This window comes from Felis catus, chromosome A2 (genome assembly GCF_018350175.1).
Source record: "Felis catus isolate Fca126 chromosome A2, F.catus_Fca126_mat1.0, whole genome shotgun sequence".
Classification (NCBI taxonomy): Eukaryota; Metazoa; Chordata; class Mammalia; order Carnivora; family Felidae; genus Felis; species Felis catus.
The window spans coordinates 168,777,402-168,801,974 of NC_058369.1; the positions used below are offsets into that span (position 1 = coordinate 168,777,402).

Here is a 24,573-nt window from a genome sequence, read left to right on the forward strand (position 1 = left end):
TCCATTTTAACTTGTGCTTCTCACCTGGGTTCTCTTTTCTGTGTTAAAATAGTAACATGGCTCAGAGACACCAGAAATTCCACCATCTGATGAAAAACACCAGGATACTAGAACATAGGAGAAACTACCGTGGTCTTTAAAACACAAAAAGGAGGAGGAACAGGAGGAGAAAGATAATTACAAACAGGTCAGATGTGAGAACGAAAGAAAATCAGAAAGACTTCGATGGCATGGGACAGGATTCTTTTCAGAGACAATTACTTAGTAAGAAAAGTGACAAGCAACGTTACCGTCAGGTCAGCGGAGACTAGGAGAACCAAGACATGTTTGCTGCATCACGAGTCCTCCCACAGCGAGCCCTCCTCTCCCACGTATGAGACCACGTGTGGTTCACAAAGCCTCTCACCTGAGTAACACAACTGCAACTGAAAGGCAATTTTGAACTTCTTTTTCTCAAGTCAAAAGATCGAAACAGTTGGCCAGCACTTGGGGATGGCAGAAAATGCCAGGTTAATTTTTCTTCTGATATCCAGGACTCGACACCCATTCCTCTTAGGTGCGAATCGCTGCAGACCTTCGTCCGCACCTGCCGTGGCACACTCTGCCTCCTTCCCCTGCACCCAAACAAAGAAGCAGCTGAGAGAAGTGACATCGGGACTGGCAACCACATCTCATGAGGGCCACTCTCCGTATTAGACCCCATCCTCATCCTATCCCAGGGCCTACGTGGCACAGTATGACCTGGTGATCCCATTTAAATGACTAGACAGAGGTCACCTACTGAGATATGAACACACAGAGAACACCAAATTATGAGGACGGTGGAAGCTGAGAGAGAACCCACCAATCACGAAAGTGCTTTGTCCCTCCAGTTCTTCTAAACTGTGCACATCTTGCAGCCACATGAAAGGACACCAACCAGGGGCGCCTGGGTGGCTCAGTCGGTTGAGCGGCCGACTTCGGCTCAGGTCATGATCTCACAGTCCATGAGTTCCAGCCCCGCGTTGGGCTCTGTGCTGACAGCTCGGAGCCTGGAGCCTGTTTCGGATTCTGTGTCTCCCTCTCTCTGACCCTCCCCCGCTCATGCTCTGTCTCTGTCTCAAAAAAATAAATAAACGTTAAAAAAAAAAAAAAATTAAAAAAAAAAAAGAAAGGACACCATCCAAACAGGCCAGGTGCCATTTTCTCTTGGACACAGCTCAATAGACACTCTATGGGCCTCACGTAAGAAAAGAAAACCTTGCACAGGCAGGTCTAATGCACAGCACTGTGCTGCAGATAACATGCAAATGGCACCCATGGGCTTCCGGCTCAACATGAGGTCTCTGCAGGCCCCAGAGGGTCAGTCAGCACAAACACAGTGGGCAGGTTGGGCCCCTGCGCAGAGCAGGGCTGTTATCACAGTGTGTGAAATAAGTCATTCTTAAATGAAGAGTGCTAGGTGAAAGAATCAGTCTGAAAACTCTGGAAAAGGCAAAAACAGAGATCAGTGGTTGCTAGGGGTCCAAGCAGAGGGGAGGGAGGCTTGAGTAGGTAAAGCACAAAATTTGTAGGGCAGGGAAACTTCTCAATATGTTGTGGACACTTGACTCTTAAGCGTCTACTGAAACCCAATGAACTTCACAGCACAAAGATGAATCTCAGTGAATGCAAATTTAACAAAACATCAACAGGGAGGCAGGGGACCCCAGGAAAGAATGAAGAGTGTGACAGAAAAGTACAGCTGTGCTGGTAATGCTGGGAAGGACGCTGACCCCAATCACTCAGGAAATGAGGGAAGCCTGTGCTCTAGTGGATAAAGCTGCTCCCCAAGGAGTGCAGACCAATGGTTCCGACCCTGCTGGCTACTCACAGACCCTGAAATCCAACGATTAAGTAAACAGGAGTGGGTGGTGGGAACCAGTGTCCTCACTGTTGGTATAGAAGCAGAATCAAGGGAAGAAGACTGAGATGGTCCCTGCAGTGACGGGCTGGAATTGAAGACAGTAGAGGCTCAAGTTAAGCTTGATATAGATATGTAATTACAGACAGAAATGTTTGTAGACATGTGCACATTCACACATGTATCTCCTTGCTTGTCAGCTAAGTATTCTGGAAGCAATGACACCCCAGCAGCAGTGACCACCCCTGGCACTCAGTTTCTACACATTGTCAAATAAAAGGAATGAGGGCTACTTGGTCCACAATGATGGTAGGATTCAGAGACTCACAAAGCAACTGAAAGAGCTCCCAAGAACCAAAGCTGGAAAATGTGAGCAAAAAAAATAAAGTAGTATCGGATTGTAACCCAAAGTGTAAAAGAAATGATTGAATAAATTAACGGGGGAAAGAATTAAATCTGTGCAGAATTTCCCAAATACTTTATGTAGATTCTTCGCCCTTGAGGAGAGGGAACATAATTCCTAGTCCTTAAGTGTGGGCTGTGCTTAGCAAGCTCCTTCCACAGTGTGGAAAGCAGAGAGAAGAGTGACTTTATGGAGGAGACATCTGGCCACCACACCTCAGCCAGGAGATCAACGTCAACATCCACAGAGAGGAGCCATATTGACGATATGTAGCCTTGACATGATATGATGAGAAGGGCGTTTACCTCTGTGGTCTTCCTCCCTAAAACCCAAAACCCCAGTTTAATCATGAGAAAAGAATCAGACAAATCCAAATTATGGGACATTCTGCAAAACACCTGACCAGCACTTCTCAAAACTATCAATGTTACCAAAAACAAGGGAAGTCTAAGAAATGTCATGTTCAAGAGGAGCCTAAGGAGATAGGATGACCAAATATAAGATGGCATCCCAGATGGATTCCTGGAACAGAAAAAGGACATTACATCAAAACAAAGGAAATCCAAATAAAGTATAGAATTTAGTTCATAATATGTATCAATACTTGTTCGTTAATTGTAACAAATATACTGTACTTATGTAAAATCTTTTTAAAGCATTTATTTTTTTTAACGTTTATTTTTGAGACAGAGAGAGACAGAGCATGACGGGGAAGGATCAGAGAGAGGGAGACACAGAATCTGAAACAGGCTCCAGGCTCCGAGCCGTCAGCACAGAGCCCGACGCGGGGCTCGAACTCACGGACTGTGAGATCATGACCTGAGCCGAAGTCGGCCACTTAACCGACTGAGCCACCCAGGCGCCCCTGTAAAATCTTAATAAGAAGGGAAACTAGGTGTAGAGTATATGGGAATTCTTTATACAATCTTCACAATTTTCTTGTAAATCTACAACTGTCCTAAAAAAAAGTTTTTCAAAAAATAAATACATTTTGTAGGGATGAATCACTGAATTCTACTCCTAAAACCAATACTGCACTGTATGTTAACTGGAATCTAAATAAAAAACTGAAAATAAGAAAATAAAAATAATAAATACATGTGTATATACAGTATAGACACAGTGCAATTTACGAAACCATCAAAAATGCTGTATAATATTATAAGCTAAGGTGTAAAAAGCAGAACCAAAATTTGCCAGTCGTCCTCTACGTTGGGCAGTAGGAATATAATTAGCATTTTATTTTTTCTTCTTTGCTTATCTGTGTTTTAAATTTTCTTCAATGAACATGTTATCACCTTTGTAATATGAAAAATTCTACAGGTTATCAGTTCCTGGATTTATAAAAGTCACTGGATAAAAGAGGTTCAGGAGACGATCCTGATTTCCTCACAAGTTTGAAAGGTGTGGTTTTGACTGCCCGCTCACTCCACCCATCAGGCCAGAAAGACCACAAAGGTCGGCTCATCCTTGAAGTGTAAGCACTCTGCGAGGCTACACCTGGAATTACACACGCAGATCCACAAAGTGGAAGCTATGATCACCGAGACGGAGGTGACAGAAGCCAGGAATGATTACCCAGCAGGCCCTAATCATCCCCCATGGGCTTCCTCACCTCACCACAGGTGCTGGCTATTCGCAGAGCTGGCTCTCAGCGGAGGGCTCCGGAACACACACCAGTAACGGAGAAGGACTCACAGAGAACACAGGGTTGCGTGGGGACGAGCCCGGGACAGCAGCACAGGAGCCAATCCGGAGGACCCACAGGTGCTGCGGAGTCCCTGCATGAGTGTGGCCGGCAGAGCTGTTTTTGTTCCTCAGAGCTTTAGGGAACAATGGAACCCACGTGGCCCACGAAGGAGATCTGTCTCAGCTGTGTCCAGCGTGGGGCATCTCTGAGGGACGTGACACATTCCCACACCCAGGATACGGCCTGGCTCCCACTGGCCAATCATTTCAGTAGCAAGAACAATACTCGCAGAACAGCCGCCCTCCTCCCAGGTCTCTCTGAAGGCCCAGAGGCCAGCGCACGGGAAACAAAGGTAAGACCCACCTGTACTTCGTAAACAAATCACCCATGAACATGGAAGCAGCTGTTTACTTGAGTTTACTTCTTCCTCACTTAAAAGTAATGAAATGGTTTGAAAATATTTATGAAAAGAGAACATAAGAGGACCAATATCCCCCATCTGTTTGGTTAAAAAGAAAATAGAAACACTTTGTAGAATTTCAAAGTTAAAAGATAGGCCATTTTAAAAATTTACCTTTCAAGAGACACCATTTTTTTTTTTAAATAAAATAAGAACAGAAAAATACCTCACAAATGCAATGTTCGTGATTGACTTCTCCCAAGGAAAGTATCACCTACCTGCCTAACCTGTCACTGGCACGTGTGTGGTTTGGCGACCTCTCTGGACTTGCTTTCCTTCATCATGAAAGTCTCTGACAAGCCAATGAGAAAATTATCAGAAAACAGGAACCCCCTCCACACTGCATCCTTTTTCTTTTATTCCCATAGTGCTGTTTCTTGTCTAAATAATTTTTGATGAGCATTTAAAGATACAGTAACACCAGAGATGATCAGGAAAAGTAGGAACAGAAAGCCAGAGCATCATGGAGAGGGGTGAGTGGACATGGGGAGAAAGCAGGAGATCCCAACTTGACACAGAGGTATTTAGCGCATGTTGGTATTTTCCCTGCCAGTGATTTCAGTGTTCAAAGCATGACGTCTTGACCTGAGAAAGAACCACTTCCCACTCGATTCAACTGCTTTCTGCACATCTCTCACTGTCTCCACACAGGGGTCTCACGGCTGACTCCCACTGTCACCTTCCCGGACGGCTCAGTGAAGCGCCTGATACCTGTCCTCTCCGTGGCCCCCATGACCCCACCCCTCCCAGCTGTACAGCTCCTGACATCACTCCTCAACCCTTCCCAGTCCCTGTGTCTCTGCCTGCTCTCATCTACACGTCACTGAAGTACTGGTGTCTGCCAGACTTGTACCAGAGCATACATGATATGCTCTCTCGGGTCTCTCTACATACGCACAGCCTGAATCCATAATGCTTCCTAAAACGTATTTCCAGACTCTACCAGGAATCCCAGATGCAGAGTCCAGCTCTATGGAACAAGTGCCTCTTACTAAGTGGTCCACATTCACTGCCTGTCCCACCCACAGTCACACTCTTGCCTATTTGAGCTGCTCGTGGGCCCCAGAAAAAGCTCCCACTTCAGAGTCGAATTCTGGGTGGAAGACTTCAACCCTCTCCCACGTCGCAATTTCAGCCATTCCCATCTCTATAGCACCCCTCTCTCACACCTGCTCCTCTCAACACATGCGCCGCACCGTGCTGTAGTAGCAGGGATGGGGGGTGCCCCTCTATTAGTCCAGAAGATTCCCAAGTGCTGGGAGTCCCCCACAGCACAAGGCCTGGCACAGAGCAAGGGCTGCAGAAATATGTGATGCGCGGGTAGACAAGTGAGTAAGAGAGCACGGATGAGTGGGTGCTGCACACACACCGTCCTGAAGGACCTGACCGACGGCGCTCTGGCCTGCAGTTAAGACTGTACCCTTTGCTTGGTGGTAGCTGGTTCAAAGTTTAAGGGCTCTAAATCTTGGAAAGTTGCCCTTCCTTATTTTTTTAAGTTTGTTTTTTATTTTTGAGAGAGAGAAACCACAGGGAGAGGAGCAGAGAGAGAGGGAGAGAGAGAGAATCCCAAACAGGCTCCGCACTGTCAGCACAGAGCCCAGGGTGGGGCTCGAAGTCATGAACGGTGATCACGACCTGAACTGAAACCAAAAGTCAAATGCTTAACTGACTGAACCAGTCAGGTGCCCCTGCCCTTCCTTATCTTGAAGTCTCTTTCAATTCTGTTCTCAGAAACAACAGCTATTCCCTCTGAGCTAGGATGGTCTCCAAACTCGAGAAGGCATCTATCACTCCACTGTGCGGTGTCCCCTCTTGAGACCACCACCCACCACTCCTTCCCTGGTTCTTCCAGGGGCATGGCTACCCTACCTCCCACCATCTCGCTGTCCTCAGTGACCCACATAAGAGCAGGGCCCCACACTGGCCATTTCCCCTAAAGGTGGCCTGTACATCACAGACAAAGCAAAACCATAAGCAGCTTGACCTGGACAAGGCAGCCTGTGGAAAAAGCCCAAGTGGGATTTAACTTATCCACTCCGCACCTCACGCTTGAGCTGATACATGCACTTATTCAAATTTCCAGGTACGTTCCATTAATTCTATCTGCCTGTCACCTTGTGCTTGTGCTTGTGCTTGTGCTCAGCACCCTCTACCCTCTTTTCACCCTTGGAGAAAAGAGAGCAGAGCAGCAGTGCCCTCTTTGAAGAACACAGCCACACACAGGAAGTACAGAATATGACCCTCTACTTAACTCCCTACAACCAGCAGGTCTGACCACTCTCTCCTCTGGGTATCTCTGAAATAGTCCACTCTCTGCTTCTCCACTACCATTTCCCATCTGATTGCTGCTCTGACTCCTGACTCATCTCACTGCCCACTCAGCAGCCAGAATCATTATTAGAAAATGTAAAAGGGAATTTATCACTTAGGAGCTGAAATACCTTCAATGGATTCTGGATGCCTCTAGAACAGAGTCCAAAGCTGGCCTCACAGATGGTGACTCCAGGACTGGCCAGACAGGTCTTAGTCTGGCTCACATCTGGGCTCTCACTGACCACCACACTGGTCTGCACACAGTCTTTGTGTTCAGGGCAGCTCTGGGATCTTAGGTGGGCCAGTCTCTCCACTGGTCTGGATGATTCTGGAACTCAGTTCTGAAAGCATTCAAGGATCCAGTGGCCACACACTGTCCCCAAGGGAGAAGAGGGGCTCCTTCCCCAGTGCTACCGATACGTTTCTCAGTAAATGTGAGGACTTTCTCCAGGTCCCAGCTGCCCAGGGGGAGAGTCACTCGCCCGAGGAGAAGGTGCCTACAGGCCTCCTCTTGCCTGTTCCAGGAAAGGCCAGTGCTGTAGTGCCCCACAAACCAAATCACCTGTAGTCATCACATCTTCCAAGTCTACTTCTCGTTACACTAAAACCAGCTTTCCCTGTGGGTGTCATCACCCCTCTGCCAGACACACAAGCCCTGGGAAGGCTGTGTGCCCCGGGGAAACACTGCAATGGGATGAACTTCCCTGAGGCCACATAGATTTTTTAAATGCCTACGCTGTCCCTAGCTCAACATTGACATCTCTTCTTATAAACAACAACACAGCCGAGAAAGGAATACATTTCCATCTGTGAAACTGACCCTTCCCCTGCCCCACCAAGGAAAGCACAATGTGCAGAGGTCAAAGGGCTCCAGCCCTCTAAGGAAAGTGTGGTCTGGGGTCGTAGACAAGACCCAGCCTCTGATGGAATGGGGGTGAGATAGAGGGTGGGCTGGGCTGGGAGAGGAAAGAGTTGGTTAAATTATCGTGAAATGCCTTTTTATCACTGAAATTTAAAGAACCTAATGGTTTACTCCTTCACAAAAATTATTATTCATGTCAATTCAGGTGGAGTGTCTTTCTGCTACAATTTACAACGGTTCACATTCGGGGCACCTGGGTGGCTCAGTCAGTTAAGCATCTGACTCTTGATCTCAACTCAGGTCGTGAGTTCAGGTCCCGTGTTGGGCTCCAGGCTGGGTGTGAAACCTACTAAAAAATTAAAAATAAAATAAAATAGTTCATGCTCTTCAAAACATGGTTTTCACAGCAATCTTTCCTGGATGCTTGAAGCAGGTTCTTACCTGCAGCCAGAGGATCCTTCAGGCAAAGCCCACTGGGGCAGGGCCACAGGAGCAGGGCCACTGGGGCAGGGCCACAGGAACGGGGCCAATGGGGCAGGGCCACAGGAGCAGGGCCCTGTCAGGAGCAGCAGTTCCAACTCTGACTTTCCATCACCCTAAATTCTGCACAGCCTCTAGTTATTTTGTGTGATGGTGATAACATCATTTAAAGCAGCATTTATATTTTTTTAAGCTTATAGCTCATTATTTTAAAAAACGTATAACCAACAGAAACCAAAGTACAAAAAGGGGGAGAGTGGCACAGGGTAAGAAAAGATTTCCTTCCTCGGCCACCAACCAACCAAGTCCCCCTGGGCTCTCCTGGTTCCCCACCTGGAATGAGGCCATGTTTCAGGAGGCCGACAGAGGAATGGATGAGATGAGCTATGGAAAGCCTGTGCACACCAGAGGCTGCCGCATGGATCCATGATGATACTGCTGCTGTTTTCACCCAGAGATTTCACTCAGCTTAACAGAGATAGAGAATTCAACCAAACTCCTCTCGTCTCTCCCAGAATGGAATTCTAAGTGTCACAGCCATTATCCTACATGTGGTTTCTCTCTGTGGGAGCCACTCAGAACCACAGTTGCTGAAGCCTCCAGAGGATGGGGGCTGGGATGTCCTCAGCCTGCCAGGAATCTGAGTCCTGATCCCAGCTGGTACCTTACCAACTGCAGGAAGCAAAGGAGTTATCTGACCATCCTGGACTCTGGACTTCTCATCAGTAAATAATACATAATTTCTAAAGTCACATCTAGTTCTAAAATTCTATGGGTCTCTGACCGTTTCAACCCCAGACAAAATTTGTCATAAACCCATGTGTGCCCTCTACAGCCCAGCATGGTCGTCTTTTTTTTTAATATGAAATTTATTGTCAAATTGGTTTCCATACAACACCCAGTGATCATCCCAACAGGTGCCCTCCTCAATGCCCATCACCCACTTTCCCCACCCTCCCACCCCCGATCAACCCTTAGTTCATTCTCAGTTTTTAAGAGTCTCTTATGATTTGGCTCCCTCCTTCTCAAACTTTTTTTTTCCCTTCCCCTCCCCCATGGTGTTCTGTTAAGTTTCTCAGGATCCACATAAGAGTGAAAACATATGGTTATCTGTCTTTCTCTGTACGACTTATTTCACTTAGCATAACACTCTCCAGTTCCATCCCCATTGCTACAAAAGGCCATATTTCATTCTTTCTCATTGCCAAGTAGTATTCCATTGTATATATAAACCACAATTTCTTTATCTATTCATCAGTTGATGGACATTTAGGCTCTTTCCATAATTTGGCTATTATTGAAAGTCCAGCATGTTGGTCTTTATGCAAAGTATTATCATCAAGTGAAAGATTCTCTGGAGCCAGAGCATGAACTCCCTGCCCGCTCAGTACCTTCCAAAGACCCCACCCTCCGTGTGTGATTTCTTTCCTGCTATTGATAGTTAGGAACCCACTGGCCACTAAGCATGATCTAGACTTCAAGTTCAGGTGCAGATTTCAGACACGCGTGAGTCATGCAGATGGAGTTCTTGGCCACCCTCATTAGGGCTGCTCCTCTGTGAGGTGGTAACCAGAGGCTTATCTCTCTGAAATGACACTGAGGCCACAAGTGACCCTGCTAGACTTAACCACACAGCTGTCAAGGAGAAATGGATTAAAAACATCTGCCCCCTATTTCCTTCAAAGAGGGAATATAAAAATTTGACTCATTTATTCATAAAGCCAGTATCTACGGAGCATCTACTCTGTTCCAAGCACCGTGCTAAGATACTGGTGCAGAAGGCAGGCAAGGCCGACCCTGGAAAGCATGGATTCTTGTGAATTAACTAAATACATTCTGGTGTTGACAAAAACAAACCTTATGCCATAACCACTATACAAATGATAAATAAAGTACAACTGCTATTGTCCAAAGGGTCCTGAGAGAGCATCTGGACCAATTCCATGGTTTGGTGACTGCCCATGACCCCACAGTCAGGGGTTGAACGAGATGCACAACCAGGCCCCCTGCTTCCAGCCAGCTGACCGCTTTCTACCAAATCGTTTTTCCTCCCCACTTCTGAATTTAGCAGTGAGACCTATGCGTACCTACCCAGCAAAATACAAAAGTGATAATAATCCCAAAATCAATTTGCAAACAACTGTCAAGAATACCTTGATGGGTTGGTAATGGCTTAGAAAAGACAGTCCACATCAGAATCACTTACTCTCTGGGAGGGTGTGCACGTACCACTGCGGATCTAAATGAACCAACAGTGCATTGATGACATGGGCCAAGCTAGAGGTAATGTTATTGTGGACAGGAACCGAGCAGACAGTGGTGTCTGTAAAGGAGCAGGCCCTGGGCGAATGAGCCAGGTGCTCGAGCCCAACAGAGCACCCTATGGGTTAGCTTTGTTCACAGAATTTAGTGTCTTTCCTGGTTTCTCATGAGCATGTGCACTTTCCTCCTCTGTAACATTGCTCATCACACAAGATCTTCCTTCTAGCCAGCCTAATCCTTCACTTCTACATGATCGGGTTCCATAAGCAATGGACATGGAGACGGAGAGAACAGAGGTGCCACTGGGTAAGGATTAATGACAGACACCCCTTGAATGTGTTGTGTTTAAGATGATTAGGAAGCCAAGGATTTAGATGAGAGGACAAGACAACACTCAGATTTGGAACTTTCCAGCATCAAGGTGGCTGCCAGCATCCGGAAAGCTGAAAGATGAGCCCTCAGAAGAGCAAGACAAGAATGAGGGAGGCAAGGCGTGCATCTAGGGAACCAGGAAGAGACATCACAGGAAAGAAGGAACTAGGAGAGGCCAGGACAACCCCACAAGTAGCCGAGTGTAGTGTCCCTGCCACACAGAAGCAGGAGGTGGGAGCACGTGGATGGTAGCACAAGGCCAGGCATATGAGGCAAGGGAGACTGGCCAAGTGGCCAGAGAGAAGGTGCCACAGCCTTTAAATGTAAATCTCCATCAGAGAGGTGAAAAATCAAACCACATCACTGAGGAGTAAGAAGAAAGTTGGGGTGTTACAGACTAAATTCACAGATTGAAGCCCTGATCCCCAGAACCTCAGAACATGACCATATTTGGAAACTGGGTCACTACAGATGTAATTTGCTGAGATGAATGAGATCATTAGGGTGGGCCTCACTCCAACAAGACTGCGTTCCCACACAAGGGAAATCTGGACACACACACAGAGAATGCACACATGTGCAAAGGAAGGCATAGACTGGTGTGATGCTTCCATAAGCCAAGGATCACCAAGGATGGGTGCAACCATCAGAAGGCAGGTGAGAGCCTGGAAAGATCACCCACAGAGCCTCAGAAGAAAGCAGGCTGGCCACTACCTTGGTCCCAGACCCACAGTTTCCAGACCATGGAAAGACACTGCTCTTGTTTAGACTATTCTGTCTGTGGTGCTTTATTGCAGCAGCCCTGGGGAACCCATACAGTGAGAGATAAATGAGATCAATGGTGGAGAGCTTTCTGTCAAGTTCCACCACAAGGAAGGAGAGAAATGGAGCACAGGGGACTGAGGGCTGGCCCCCCACCTGGGAAGACAGAGGCAGGGGGTGAGCAGAGAGGGGAAATGCTGGGAGAAGGCGAGGTGCTACTGGGCATGCTCAAGAGGTGCTCCCCAATCAGGTCAGCTTTCTCACTTGAGAAAGTCTGAAACAGACATCTGTAAAACTACTGCAAGGATCCAACTGCCTTTCAAAAGGGAGACCTGATGCCTGTCCTTTGCAGTCCCCTGAAGGACAGCCATGGCTGGACTCTGGCTCATCATCAGCAAGGAGTTTGAAGTAAAATGTCAGACTGACCAGCACACTAAGAAATCGCAGGCCCAGAGTCCCAGCCAAGGAAGCGAGCAGACCACAGCCTTTCCAGCTCCAGGCTCCAAGTTCCCTGCCCAGCAAACCTTCAGGGCAAAGCATGTGCTTCTGCAGAATGAAAGCTGCTTCTGGGAAGTGGTCCAGAGGTTAAGGTTTAGCTATTTTGGAAGCTGGGCATCTGCCAAGGAGAATACATGGCCACCTATGTGGAACAAAACTGTCAGGCAGCACACAGTGGCAGCAGAAGGCAGCACCAGGGATAAGAGAATCGGTCCTGCAGGATGTGTGCTCAAGGAGCCCAGCACCAGGCCAGAATTCCAATCTGTTCGGCCCTGTTGACCCTTTCTGGGTTTAAGAAAGGAAAGAGAGAAAGAATCCCAGACACATAGACTGAACTCCCTCGAGGCCAAACTCACCTTCCTCCCGCTCTACAGTTGTCTGCAGATCTCTGTGGAAATGGGAACAGGTGTCGCCTCCTCCTCCTCCACTGTGCCCACACAGGGCTGTCTGTGGCCAGGAAGCAGCACTTTCTGTTCTCCTTCCCCCCTGAGAGAAGCCTTAGCTGTAACTTCTTGGGGATGTGAATGTTAATAGATGCAACGTTTAATTACTATTTAGTATAATTAAATGATTATGGGGATTTTAAAGATCCTTTCACTCAGGATGAGTATTGCTTAGTCCAGAGCACCCCACTCAGGTGGCAGATGGGCCTTCCTCTCCTCCCTAACCTCAGGCAAGCACCTCTGCCAGACCCTGAGCTCCAGCTTCCAGCTAGCCCCACTGTCTGTAACAGCCAGAGACCATGGCTCACAGAAGGCCTCCTGGAGATGGCATGAAGACAATTGCCCTAAGATGCCATCCCCGTGCCCAGGGTGCTAACCTTAAGGCCCCACATCTCTGTGGCTTGAAAGCCAAGGATACTCGTGGCCTGGCCAGAAACTTCCCTCTTTTATTTCTTTTTTTTTTTTTTTAATTTTAAGGACAGAGAGAGAGAGAGAAAGTGGAGGAGAGGGGCAGAGAGAGAGAGAGAGAGAGAGAGAGAGAGAGAGAGAGAGAGAATTTTAAGAAGGCTCCACACTGCCAGCACGGAGCTTGATGCAGGGCTTGATCCCACAACCCTGGGATCATGACCTCAGCTGAAACCAAGAGTTAGATGCTCAACCAACTGAGCCACTCAGACACCCCAGCAACTTCCTCTCATGACATGACTGTCCATGGACCTAGGCAATTCTCAAACCACCTACTCACACCAGGCTTTCCACTTTGTGGAAACGAATGTCCTTGAGTTCCTAAAGAGATCACAACTTCTAGGAACATCTGAATGGGGCCTTCCCTGAGGCTCATGACAGACAGATACCCCTGACTTCCCATAACAGGAGTCAGTGGGTGGCTGCTTTCTGGTACACCTGGGCCGGCCCCAGAAGGAAGCAGGATCAGCCCGTGAACAAGTAAAGAGATAATCACACAGAATGAAAAAAGAGAGCATAGCGGTTGGAATCACCCACCACAAAAAGCTGGTAGCACAGGAAAAGGAACACACATATTCCTGAAATATACTTTACCAGTAAAACCTCCATTTCCCCTCCGTTTTCAGGAGAAAGGGAAAAAAATCCAGAGTCATGTAGTTCCCTTTACAGTTCATGATGGCGGCATTCATTCATAACAGCTCAGACATGATGGTGGTGGCAGTGGGGTGACCAAGTGGTCAAGTCACCTCAAAACGTGCACGTCTGTGTATGTACATGTGACAGCATGAGCTGGAGGGACAGGAAAAGCACAAAGGAACAACTTTACATATATATATAAGAACAGTAAAACCTTGGCTCATGAGTAACTTGTTCTGCAAATGTTCCGCAAGACAAGCAAATATTTCTAATAAATTTTAACTTCATAAACGAGCAATTTCTTGCAATATGAGTAGTACATGACACCGAATGTCACATGATCACAACTGAGCCAATGGTTCTTCTCTCTGTCTCTCTCTGTCTCTCTGTCTCTCTCGCTGCAGGATTATGGGTGATTGTCTCCCACGCTCAGACGCTCAGGCCATGGTGTTTGGCAGAAATCAGTGATTTTTCAGAATGTTGGAAGGTGCCAAAATCTAGTATTAGTGTATTTTTTGTCACTTCCAAGCACCTGTGGACAGTCCTTTGCTTCATTCTAGGTCAGGCCGCCTGCAGATATAGACCCTTTCCTCTGCTGCCTTATTGCCAGTTACATTAAATACAGTCTCTGGCAAGAGTTTATGAATACTTTACTGTAGTCAACATCCGTGTGAGCATATACAATGGTGCCCGTGCAGAAAAAGATTCCATTGAGCCAAAAGATAGCAGTAATTCCATTAGTGATACTGAAAGTTGTCCTACACAATAGCCCTCCTCTCTCTGGTCTCCCTCACACCAGCCACAAAGGTTTTCAAAGGTAAATGCAAGTTAATTTGTTTATTTTTCTTTATATTTTGTATTTTCTTTATTATTTTATATTATATTACAGCATTGCAATCACTTTTATATGAATATTTTGAGTTATGGAATGAATCATCTGAGCTTCCATTATGTCTTACGGGGAAATTCCCGTTGATATACAAGTGCTTTAGATTACAAGCATGTTTCCAGAATGATTTATGTTCACAAACCAAGGTTTTATTGTATTTACACTCAAGTCTTTGTAATTTAAGCATAACTGACTATTTCCTTGGCCGATGCCAAAATAATCCAGAAGTCAAAGAATTTGGAACTGTTCTATATTCCAATTTTTTTAATTTAAAAAATAAAGGAAAAACCAATAAGAAACTTTATAGTCACAAATGGAACTCATTTGTCTCTGTTTTTGCTCAAAGAATGGTGGTAAACTGAGTAAGCGCTTCTTTTTCCTCTAACGTTTTATCTATTTTTGAGAGAAAGAGAGGGCAGGGGCAGAGAGAGGGGGCTAGAGGATCCAAAGCAGGCCCAGCACTGACAGCAGCAAGCCCAACACGGGGCTTGAGCTCGTGAACCATGAGATCATGACCTGAGTTGAAGTCGGATGCTCCACCGAGCCACCCAGGCGCCCCCTGAGAAAGCACTTCTGATTGCAGTGGCATTCACACTGCATGGCAAGCACATCAACGGGAAACACACTAACTCTAGCTCTTGCCAAAAGGCCAACAACAAACAAGAACAAACACCAAAAGTTAGCCTGTGTCTCAAACAAGAAACCCTAAGCAGTACTCTGGCCAATGAAGCTCAGGTCTTCACACTGAATTTAATGTCCCAAGTCACAGCAGTTCCAGTGGCTCTCCAGAAGCATGTGCAAATTATGTGCTCCTTTCCCACAGGGGTACTTCGGATAACAGCTTCTGAGCCATGCTCCATTACTTGAGCTCTGTCGTGCAGCCATCCCAGGAACAGTCTGCGGAGCGCTCCTCCTGATGTCAGTCCAATCAAGTCACACAGGACTCTGAACAGTCTCACTACACCCACTGGCAGCAACCCACACCCTGTGGACCAGTAATGGGGGCAGAAAATAGCCTCATCCCCTCGATTCGAGTCTGTGAGCCACATTCAACCGCGTGAGCCCAGGCCCGGCACCTCACACTCACAGAAGAACGAAGGAAGACGTCGGGTAACACTCTGACAGAGCAAACAGTCCGCTGTGGGTGAATGGAAACGTACATTTCATAAACAACCTCCCGGAAAGCAGCGGATAAAAATAAACTGTCCTGGCCAAGAGGTGCACAACCTTCAGAGAATTCAGGAAAACATAAAACTGATGAGCCATTAAAATATCATCTTTGGGAAAATAACTGAAGAAATTTGTATCCCATGAAAGCAATCATAAAACCCCAGCCTCAATTCTAGCACACTGCCACCCCAGCCATAATAAAGGACTACTATGCTTGAACTCATCCTAACGAACCTGCTGCCTAAATATTTACCTGGGTTTGAGAAGCCAAAGTGTTCAGGGTGCACTTACAGGTTGTTCACTTACATGAACAGAGAAGGCAAAACACCCAAGCAGTCCAGTCATTCCATTTCACAGATCATACAAACATGCTTGTTCTTAGAATCCATTTACACTGCATTAAAAACTATGGGGTGCCTGGGTGGCTCAGTCGGTTGAGCATCCGACTTCGGCTCAGGTCACGATCTCGCGGTCCATGAGTTCAAGCCCCGCGTCGGGCTCTGGGCTGATGGCTCAGAGCCTGGAGCCTGCTTCTGATTCTGTGTCTCCCTCTCTCTCTGCCCCTCCCCCGTTCATGCTCTGTCTCTCTCTGTCTCAAAAATAAATAAACATTAAAAAAATTTTTTTTAAATAAAAACTACAAAGTTAGAGGGGAAAAGGGACATGTCCATCCACAAACTTGACCCCCATGTTTGGGAAAGCTCCTCAGGAGAAGAGGAGGTGCCCAAAGTGCCCTGTCCTGGACCCCCTGCATTACTACCGGTTCTGTCTGAACACTGAGCTACTGTGTAGAGACCACAGGAGCTCCTGGAGCCCAAGGGTTCACAGGGACTCGTGCAACAGTCCCTGGTCTGTCGAGGAACAGACCAATCAACTGGCCAATCGAGCAGGAAATTCCCAGCTATGGTGCTTATCGTCTTCCCCACCACGGAGCATTTACCAAGCTCTGTGGGGCACCCTGATGCGCTCTCTACAGAAAGCCTCAGGAACTTCCTCTCAAGATATGAACGCTGAGTGCACATATAAAAAACCCAAGCAACAGTATGAATGATAAACTCCCACTGCCTACCTGTCAGCTTTATGCAGCCCCAATTGTAGAAGTGACCACTCCCACTCCTAGCCAGTTGACAGCGCTTGCTGGAGGGACACCTCGCCCAGAGATGCCCGAAGGAGGTGTCCCTACCCATCCCCCAGGTGTCCAGTGCCTGGGCGCCAGTCAGGAACAGTTCTGTGCTGTGATGAATGTTCCAGAACTCACCACTGGACTTCTAAAAGGTGGCTTTGCCCATCTTGCCTCCCTCACACTCCTGAGAGTTCTTCCCATCTCATCTGCAGGAGAGGTGCCGCTCAGGCCAGCCACTACAAGCCCTTCCCAGGACAAACTTCTCTGCCAAGTTGGCTCTCACCATCCAGGCCAAAGCTGAGTCACTGCTTATCCTCACTGGTCACTTTCCCAACATAATGTTTGATCTCAATTGTGCCATCAGTACTCTGAAGACAAGACATTCCGAATATGCTTTACTCCAAACGCCTTATCAACAAAGACCAAGAGGGACAATACACCTGTCTCTGCTACTCTGCAGTTAGGGAGAAAGGGCATGACAGACGTCAGACAGTGGACGAGCCACAGAAGGTTTCGCTTTGAGGCTTAAGGAATGAGCACCAGTAGCAAGTGGGACTTGTCAACATGGAACACAACTCCCTCTCAACACTGAGCACCCCACACAACCACCTCAGAGACCTGAGAGACTAACCAGGCCCCCGGAATTCCCGTGTGATCACCCAAACGATGTCACAACCTGGAAAGGTTAGGTTTCCATGGGTTTCTTCTTCCCTGTGGCTGGAGCCTGGAGCCTGCTTCAGATTCTGTGTCTCCCCCTCTCTCTGCCCCTCCCCTGCTCATGCTCTGTCTCTCTCTGTCTCAAAAATAAATAAAAACATTAAAAACATTTTTTAAAATAATAATAATCCTGACAACACAAAAACTTAAATCAAAATGCCTGAAATGCCTTTCAAGTGAAAATCTTCACTGCAGCTCAGGGTTCAGGGGTGGGTAAATAGAAGCTTGCTGCATGAAGAGAAGATTTTAGATTGAGGCTTTGATTGGGTTCATAATGTCGGTGTCGTTTTCAAAAAAACAAGCAAATTAATAAGAAAAAAAACTACATACGTGAGCCCACTTGGGCCATGTCTGTGTTCTGCACCAGGTGCCATGGGAGACCAACTGGGCAGTTGACTCATAATGGACTTCCAGCTCCACTGTCAACCAAGTCAGAACCCAAAAAGAGATGGGCAAACATCCTGGCAGTCAGGATCACAGGTGGAGACAGACAGGTGCTGCGAAGGGCATGACTGTGTCTTCCCAAAATCGCTTTGTTGAAACCATAACCACCCTTCGTGTGATGGTCTCAGGAGGTGGAGCCTTTGGGAGGGGACTGGGCCATGAGGGGTGGAGCCCTATGATGGCATCAGTGCCCTTGTAAGAGAAAGAGACCAGGCCCTCTCTCTCCCTCTCCACTGAGTGAGCACCGTGAGCAAGACGGCAGCTGTCTGCAAGCCAGGAGGAGACTCACCAGTCACCAAATCTGAGGCCACCTTGATCTTGGACTTACAGTGCCCAGAGTTGTGAAAAATTAACATCTGCTGTTTAAGCTGCCCAGTCTCTGGTATTTTGCTATGGAGCCCAAACGGACTAAGACAGATGGCTCAGTGAAATTAAGATCATTTGGAAGGCGTTTAACAGAGGGACTACTTACAAGGGGACATGGAGGAACCATGAAGACTACGGGGGACCTCCAGGTTGGCAGCAAATAGGCTGTTCATATCTAAGGCCCCAGAGGAAGGAGCGCCGAACATGCAGCAAGACACCACAGGGGGGCACTGAACTGCAGCCCAAGGACAGGGCCAGCGGGGAAGTCACAGCTGGGAGGGAGCCAGAGGAAGAAACCTCAGACTTCCTTCCTCCTTCTCAGTGCCTCCTGGTCTGCCACTGCCAGCAGACCAGCAGATGAGGGGCCAGACAGCAAGGGAGTGGCCACAGGGTGCACAGAGCAGCTGTGGCCGTGGGCCGGGCAAGGAAGGGCAGACCGCGCCCCCAACACAGGGAGAACACCAGGCCACATCCTACCAACAAATCAAGCAGCCGGCTCTGGGCGCTTCGGCCAAACACTATTTCTTGCATAGAAATCTAAATATTGGGCTATATTACTCTATATTACCATTTTCCCTTGCCAGAACTATCAGCTTATTTCTTATTTAGCCCTCTGATAAATGACTGCTCTTCATTTTTATTTATAAATGTTCCTTATAGTATTTGCCAGTCTCACCTTGACCTCATACATTTTATTTGTTGCTTTAATTTCTAGCAGAACTGCTTTTTCAAAATGCTGAAAAGTCGTCATGTTAGAGCTAACAAGAGAAAATATTGGTTTTGCTCCAGATCTATTTCTTTCGGCTTTGGAAGCAAAACTCTGGCTTCCCAAGGGCTGAAATGAGTAAAAGACCATGGGAATTCCAGTCTTCCTGGGGCGATGAGGACACCGATTTGGACAGTGGCTGGCCACTGGACCACAGGCAGAATGAGAGTCAGGACCAAGTTTTTAGGGAGTCTTGTGTAAGTCGCTTTCTTTTCATGCTTCACAAAGCACACAGCCAGGACTGTGAACTGCATCTCATTTTGAAATTGTTTTCAAGACTCTTCTTTTGTTTACCAAATAATTGATGAGCACAATTATAAACATTTATTTTCAGTAGATTCCCTCCTAGCAACTGGTGCCATTGCTGCGCTGAAGTCATCCCGTGGAAATCCACTAATGGACAATCTCAAATCTGCGCCTAATTGTTTCATGTGTTCCCATCACTAATGAGGGTGTAATTGTAAGTTTCCAGAGAAGAAGCACAATGTCCTATATTTCACGATTCTGGTGTCCTCCAGGCATCCAGCATAATTCACCGTATCTGTTTCAATTAATAGATGAGATCGATTCTGTATATGGGGTCTGATGCTTTGCAATGCTCCCTGGAATTTCACAAGAGATGGACCTCCCCATTCCCTAAGCACTGATGACAAAAGCAGGTGCCCTCCCTTAGCAACAGACTGTGCCTAGCCTACTGCTGTTCTGCACCGCTTCTCAACATGCCTGTGTCCAGTGCACGGTCCAAAGGCAAGGACACAGAGCGAAAAGGCAGGGGCAGGGCCAGCTGACATTTGTGGATATGGGCTGCATGCCAGACAGGGTGCTCAATGCTTTACATCCTCATCTTATAACTGAAACAACATTACATGAACTTGGCATTTTATTCCCATTTTACAGATGAGTAAAGAGATAGGAGGCAACTCACCCAACTCACACAGCTGGAGACAGCAGGCCAGGCAGCCTGGACCCTCAGGTCTCACTCCCAAACCTGAGCCTGGTGACCTGCTGGAGGGGAAGCAGCCTCAACCCTGCAGGTCGGTCCTTCCAAACACACCTGGGAGATAATCTTGGAGGGAACTAAATCACACATTCAAAAATATTTTAGGGAAAATAATGCTCTGGGTGTTAGCTACAATTTTCCACAGTTAGAAACTGCAAAAAGATACACTGGTAACGAACAACTGGCACATTTTCCCACAAACTATTTCTCCAAATTCATCTAAAAATATGACTATGAATTCAAATGAGCCAGAGAAACTTCTAAAATTTATATTCGATGCACTAAGGTGTGGATTTACTATTTATCTTCCATTTTAAGTGCCTGTGGCCGCAGGTACTAGCAGTGCTGGCTGTGTGCACTTACTCAGCTCAGGGTTTAAGCTCCTGCGAAAGTAAGCACTTCATCTCCACAGAGAAAAGAGCGTGATTATGTTGAAACAACACACCGAGCCGAGCACCTGACCCTGGCTCCCCACAGCCTCAACAGCAGGCCCCACACTGAGTCCTGCAGAGCTCATCTCTGACCGAGGAACCACGTCCAAGGCGCAGTAAAGAAGGCATCTCGGGGTGCGCCCTCCTGCGATGGAGGAAGGGGAGCACAGACTGTGACGGTTCACCGTGAGAACGTTTCCTTCAGTTCCAGGTTCAAGGCAGAGCCATCTCTATGCAGAGCCCACCCATGTCCGTCTGCTTCATCTGCTCTGGGCACCGGGGACATCTCACTGCTGAGCCATCAGTGTGGTAAAAATCTGGACTTCAGTTTGGCGTGGTTGGGACCAAGGCCCAAGTGTGACTGCTGCACCATGGGCACTCTGCCTCCCTCCCCGTCTGACAATGCCCAGGGGCCGGGGCTGCAGCTGCGCCCTATCGGAACTGGCCCGCTGCCAGCCTTCTCTCTCTGCTGCCTTGCTGGTCCTTCATGCTGCAGTGTCCGCTTCAGTGTCACCTGCCATCTCCCCGGGAAGAGCCTCCCACCCCTAAGTCACTGACATCTCCTTTAATCAGAAGTCTTACTGGCCGGTGCTTAGCCTGAAAGAGCCGGCTGCAAGCCAAGCTTCCCTGGGGCTGTGACAAAGGTCGGCTCCCTACTTGCTAGTGTACAATGCAGGTTTACACATTGGTCCTCGGTGGGCAACGAGGAGCCAGGCCGCATAGACCCTCCATGATCTGAGGAATGGAGGGGTTTGTGCCGTGGTAAGGTCAGATTTCTGAGGAGAGCTTTTCTCCTCCCCAGGCCCCGGCATGCACCCTCAGGACATTTGGCAAGCACGGAACTTGGGGACATCTGGAACTTCACCATCCCTCACCCGGGACAGAGGCAGCCCACGAACCATGGGACTGCAGGGCAGTGACACGGTCATTCGTGCCTCCCTGGGGACACCGAGGGTGCTCAAACACCACCCACCACTGATGCCTTTTCCACCCTTAAAACCTCATGAGCTTTTCCTTTACTTTGGAATAACTGAACAAACATTCTAGGCCTACATCCATCTCCAGTGTTACACGCTCAGTGTTGGTCAGCTGACATCTGGTGATAATACATCACATCTATCGAGTATTTATTGAGTCCCCGTCACAAAGTGCTTTCCATAAACGACCTTATTTAATCCTCACAGCATCCTGCAAGATAGAAGTCTCATTTTACAGATGAGGCAGCCACGGCTGTGAGAGGCTAAGTGATCTGAGGCTGCACACAGCCAGCGACTGGTGCTGGGATTCAAATCCAGGTCTGACCCTGATCCTGTGGTCACAAAATATCTCAGGAAATAATACTCTCAGAGTGCCTGGCACTCCAGGTACTTCATACAACAGTTTTTCTGCCTCTCCTTTTGAAAACAAAGGATAAATGTTTTGTCATAAATGTCAAAGTGACTTCACTTGGCTTCTCTGGGCCATTTCCTCGCCTTGTACGTCTGAAGCGCAGACAGCGTTAACATGTGGTGTTGGTAACGCCATCAGCACCGGTATTTGGCATCATCATTCTGAGAACCCTGGGCTGCAATGACAGACAGCCCGCTGGGGTAGACCTGCCCGGAAGCACTGTAAACATAACTTGTCTGAAGTTAAAGTCCAAATGCCTGCAAATTCAGTTATTCTGCTGGATACTGGCCAGTCTCCCACCAGGCACTGCAGCCCAAGGGTCAATGCGCCCTCTCTTCCGGCACCCTCTGTGCGGGGCCTGAGGGTCACTTCCAGGAACAAGGGTGTCAGGCTCCCAAGTGAGGTGAGCACACACATGAAACATCATCATGACAGAAAACCGGCTTCAGTTCCCAGGAGTAAATATTCAGATTCCATGGCCATCTGGCTGCCATTTCACAAGCTCTTTGCAAAATCTGGCTATAATTCTACCAAGTCATGAACATTAGTTGATTCTTTTAAGGTTTAGCTAAGTGAGTTGAAGAAAATCAAAATACTTGCTAAAGTTCACCACAACTGAGAATGAAAAAAGGTTGCAATGCTCACAGAAGGAGAAAGTGTTATGGGGAGGGGCATCCGATTTCAGGGAAACCAGAAAAAGATAGAAGAACTCAAAGACGGCAAAGTTTTACCCATGTGCATGGATGACACGTGTACAGAATGAGATAAATCAGAACTGCTGTTAAATTATGGCTTATTACGGGGTGCCTGGGTGCCTCAGTCGGATGAGCGTCCGACTTCAGCTCAGGTCATGATCTCACGGCTTGTGAGTTCGAGCCCTGAGTCAGGCTTTGTGTTGACAGCTTAGAGCCTGGAGCCTGCTTCGGATTCTGTGTTTCCCTCTCTCTCTCTCTGCCCCTTCCCCACTCACTCTCTCTCTCTCTCTCTCTCTCTCTCTCTCTCTCTCAATAAATAAATGCATTTAAAAAAATTTTTTAATCATAGCTTGTTACATCAATTTATGAAGCAAACTAGTCTAAGCTACCTTAGACCACAAACACTGCTTTACTCCAAGAATTCATTTATAGGTACACCTGGGTGGCTCAGTTGGTTGAGCGTCCGACTTTGGCTCAGGTCATGATCTCATGGCTCGTGAGTTCAAGCCCCACGTCGGGCTCTGTACTGACAGCTCAGAGCCTGGAACCTGCTTCAGATTCTGTGTCTTCCTCTCTCCCTCTTCTCTGCGCACCCCCCCCCCACTCGCTATCTGTCTGTGTCTCTCTCTCTCTCTCAAAAATCAATAAAAAATAATTTTAAAACAACATTTAAGAATTCATTTAGAAACTACCAAATTATGTGCTAATTACTAACATTTATACATATTTCTCAAGATCCTGAAGGAAGAACAGGAGACAAAAAAAAAGAAAAAGAAAAAAGTGTGTCTATCTGGCTTTAGTTTACATTCTTCATAAAAATGAAACAACATATTTTCTAGATTTTTCATCAGTTCCAAAAACCCAGCATCCTTATTTTGTATGTCTTACTGATTTGCCATTCTTATCTGGGGACGTCAGAAAGCTATGCACATACTGGCTGGACACATGGTCTGTTCGCTCTTGTATGTATCACTGTGGGTGAGAATAAACGGAAGCACAAAGAAGGGATCTGCCCACAGACATCTAGCCTAACTGACGAGGAAGAGCAGCATGAGACCTGCTGTGCTCCAGATCCAAGCTCAACCCAGCACACCTATCTTTCTTCTTCTAATATTAATGTTTTTCTCAGTTTGTCGAACATTAATGATAAAAAACTTCAAAATTGGGTTTTATACAATACTAATACACGCTGACAGCAAATCTGTGCCTTTAGGTTCTGTTCGTGAAGAAGGGCTCCTTTTCCATTTATCAAGGTTTTGTTGTGGAATTCCAGAAGTCTCTACGAAAAGAAGAGCCAGACGTTGTCGAAAATCAAAATTCAGTGGGTAAAGGGTGTGCCCCCTTCGACGGCCCCACACCACCACCCCCCAGACAATGAGCACTGTGGACTGGAGGAAAGGTATGAAAAAATGCCCCAAAATCACATTTTCAAATACTGTTGAGTCACAAGGTCTACTGAGTAGACTCCTTTGTCAGAGTTCATTTGAAGAAAAGATTCTTCTGCTTTAAAAACCCTCGTCTGTTCAACCCGTTCACTTTTCAAACGAGACAAGTGAGATCCAAAGAGATGAAGGTGTAGCTGAGGTCCCTGGCCGAAGCTTCCATGTTGGCCTTGCTTGCCAGGCACAGCCCTCTCCCACCCTTACATCCACGGAAGCCTCTTGGGAAAGTGGGTGAAGAAATGGAAAGAGTGAGGGGAAGGCAGTCGCCCATGCCCCATCACCACCCAAAATGTACCCCTCTCATCATTGGTTTCATTTCACAAAACCCTCAAAAAGATCCACATGCCATATATGTCTCAATATTTTTGTTTTTCATTTCCCTTTTTATAGTAACTGAAAACACCCTGATATATAATGAAAAAGCAGGATTGAGAGTAACTGCATTATCTGCATTCAAGATGGCAGACTATTTAAAATCATAACATTGGCACTGTAGGACGTGCAGATACGAACATGAGCATACATGAAGCGCTGCATTAGCCAAAACCCCACTGTATTTGTGTGTGAGGCCTAACTGCAAATGTAATGAATGCTATGAAATATTTAACACAAA

At 47.1% G+C, this 24,573-nt stretch overlaps 1 protein-coding gene across 6 annotated transcripts in view; it reads right to left on the minus strand.

The window, feature by feature from the left end:
- PTPRN2 (protein tyrosine phosphatase receptor type N2) overlaps window positions 1–24,573 on the minus strand; it is an 801,801-nt gene that overhangs the window by 739,739 nt on the left and 37,489 nt on the right. The window contains exon 1 of one of the 6 annotated variants that reach the window (XM_045053089.1): window positions 16,657–17,069. The exons of 3 other annotated variants lie outside the window; for them this stretch is intronic. In XM_045053089.1, the coding sequence (XP_044909024.1) occupies window positions 16,657–16,774 (118 nt within the window). In that variant the 5' untranslated portion in view covers window positions 16,775–17,069. Of the gene's footprint in view, window positions 1–16,656; window positions 17,070–24,573 lie in introns of those variants that run through there. 2 more of the 6 variants (XM_045053087.1, XM_045053086.1) reach the window with 2 other exon arrangements.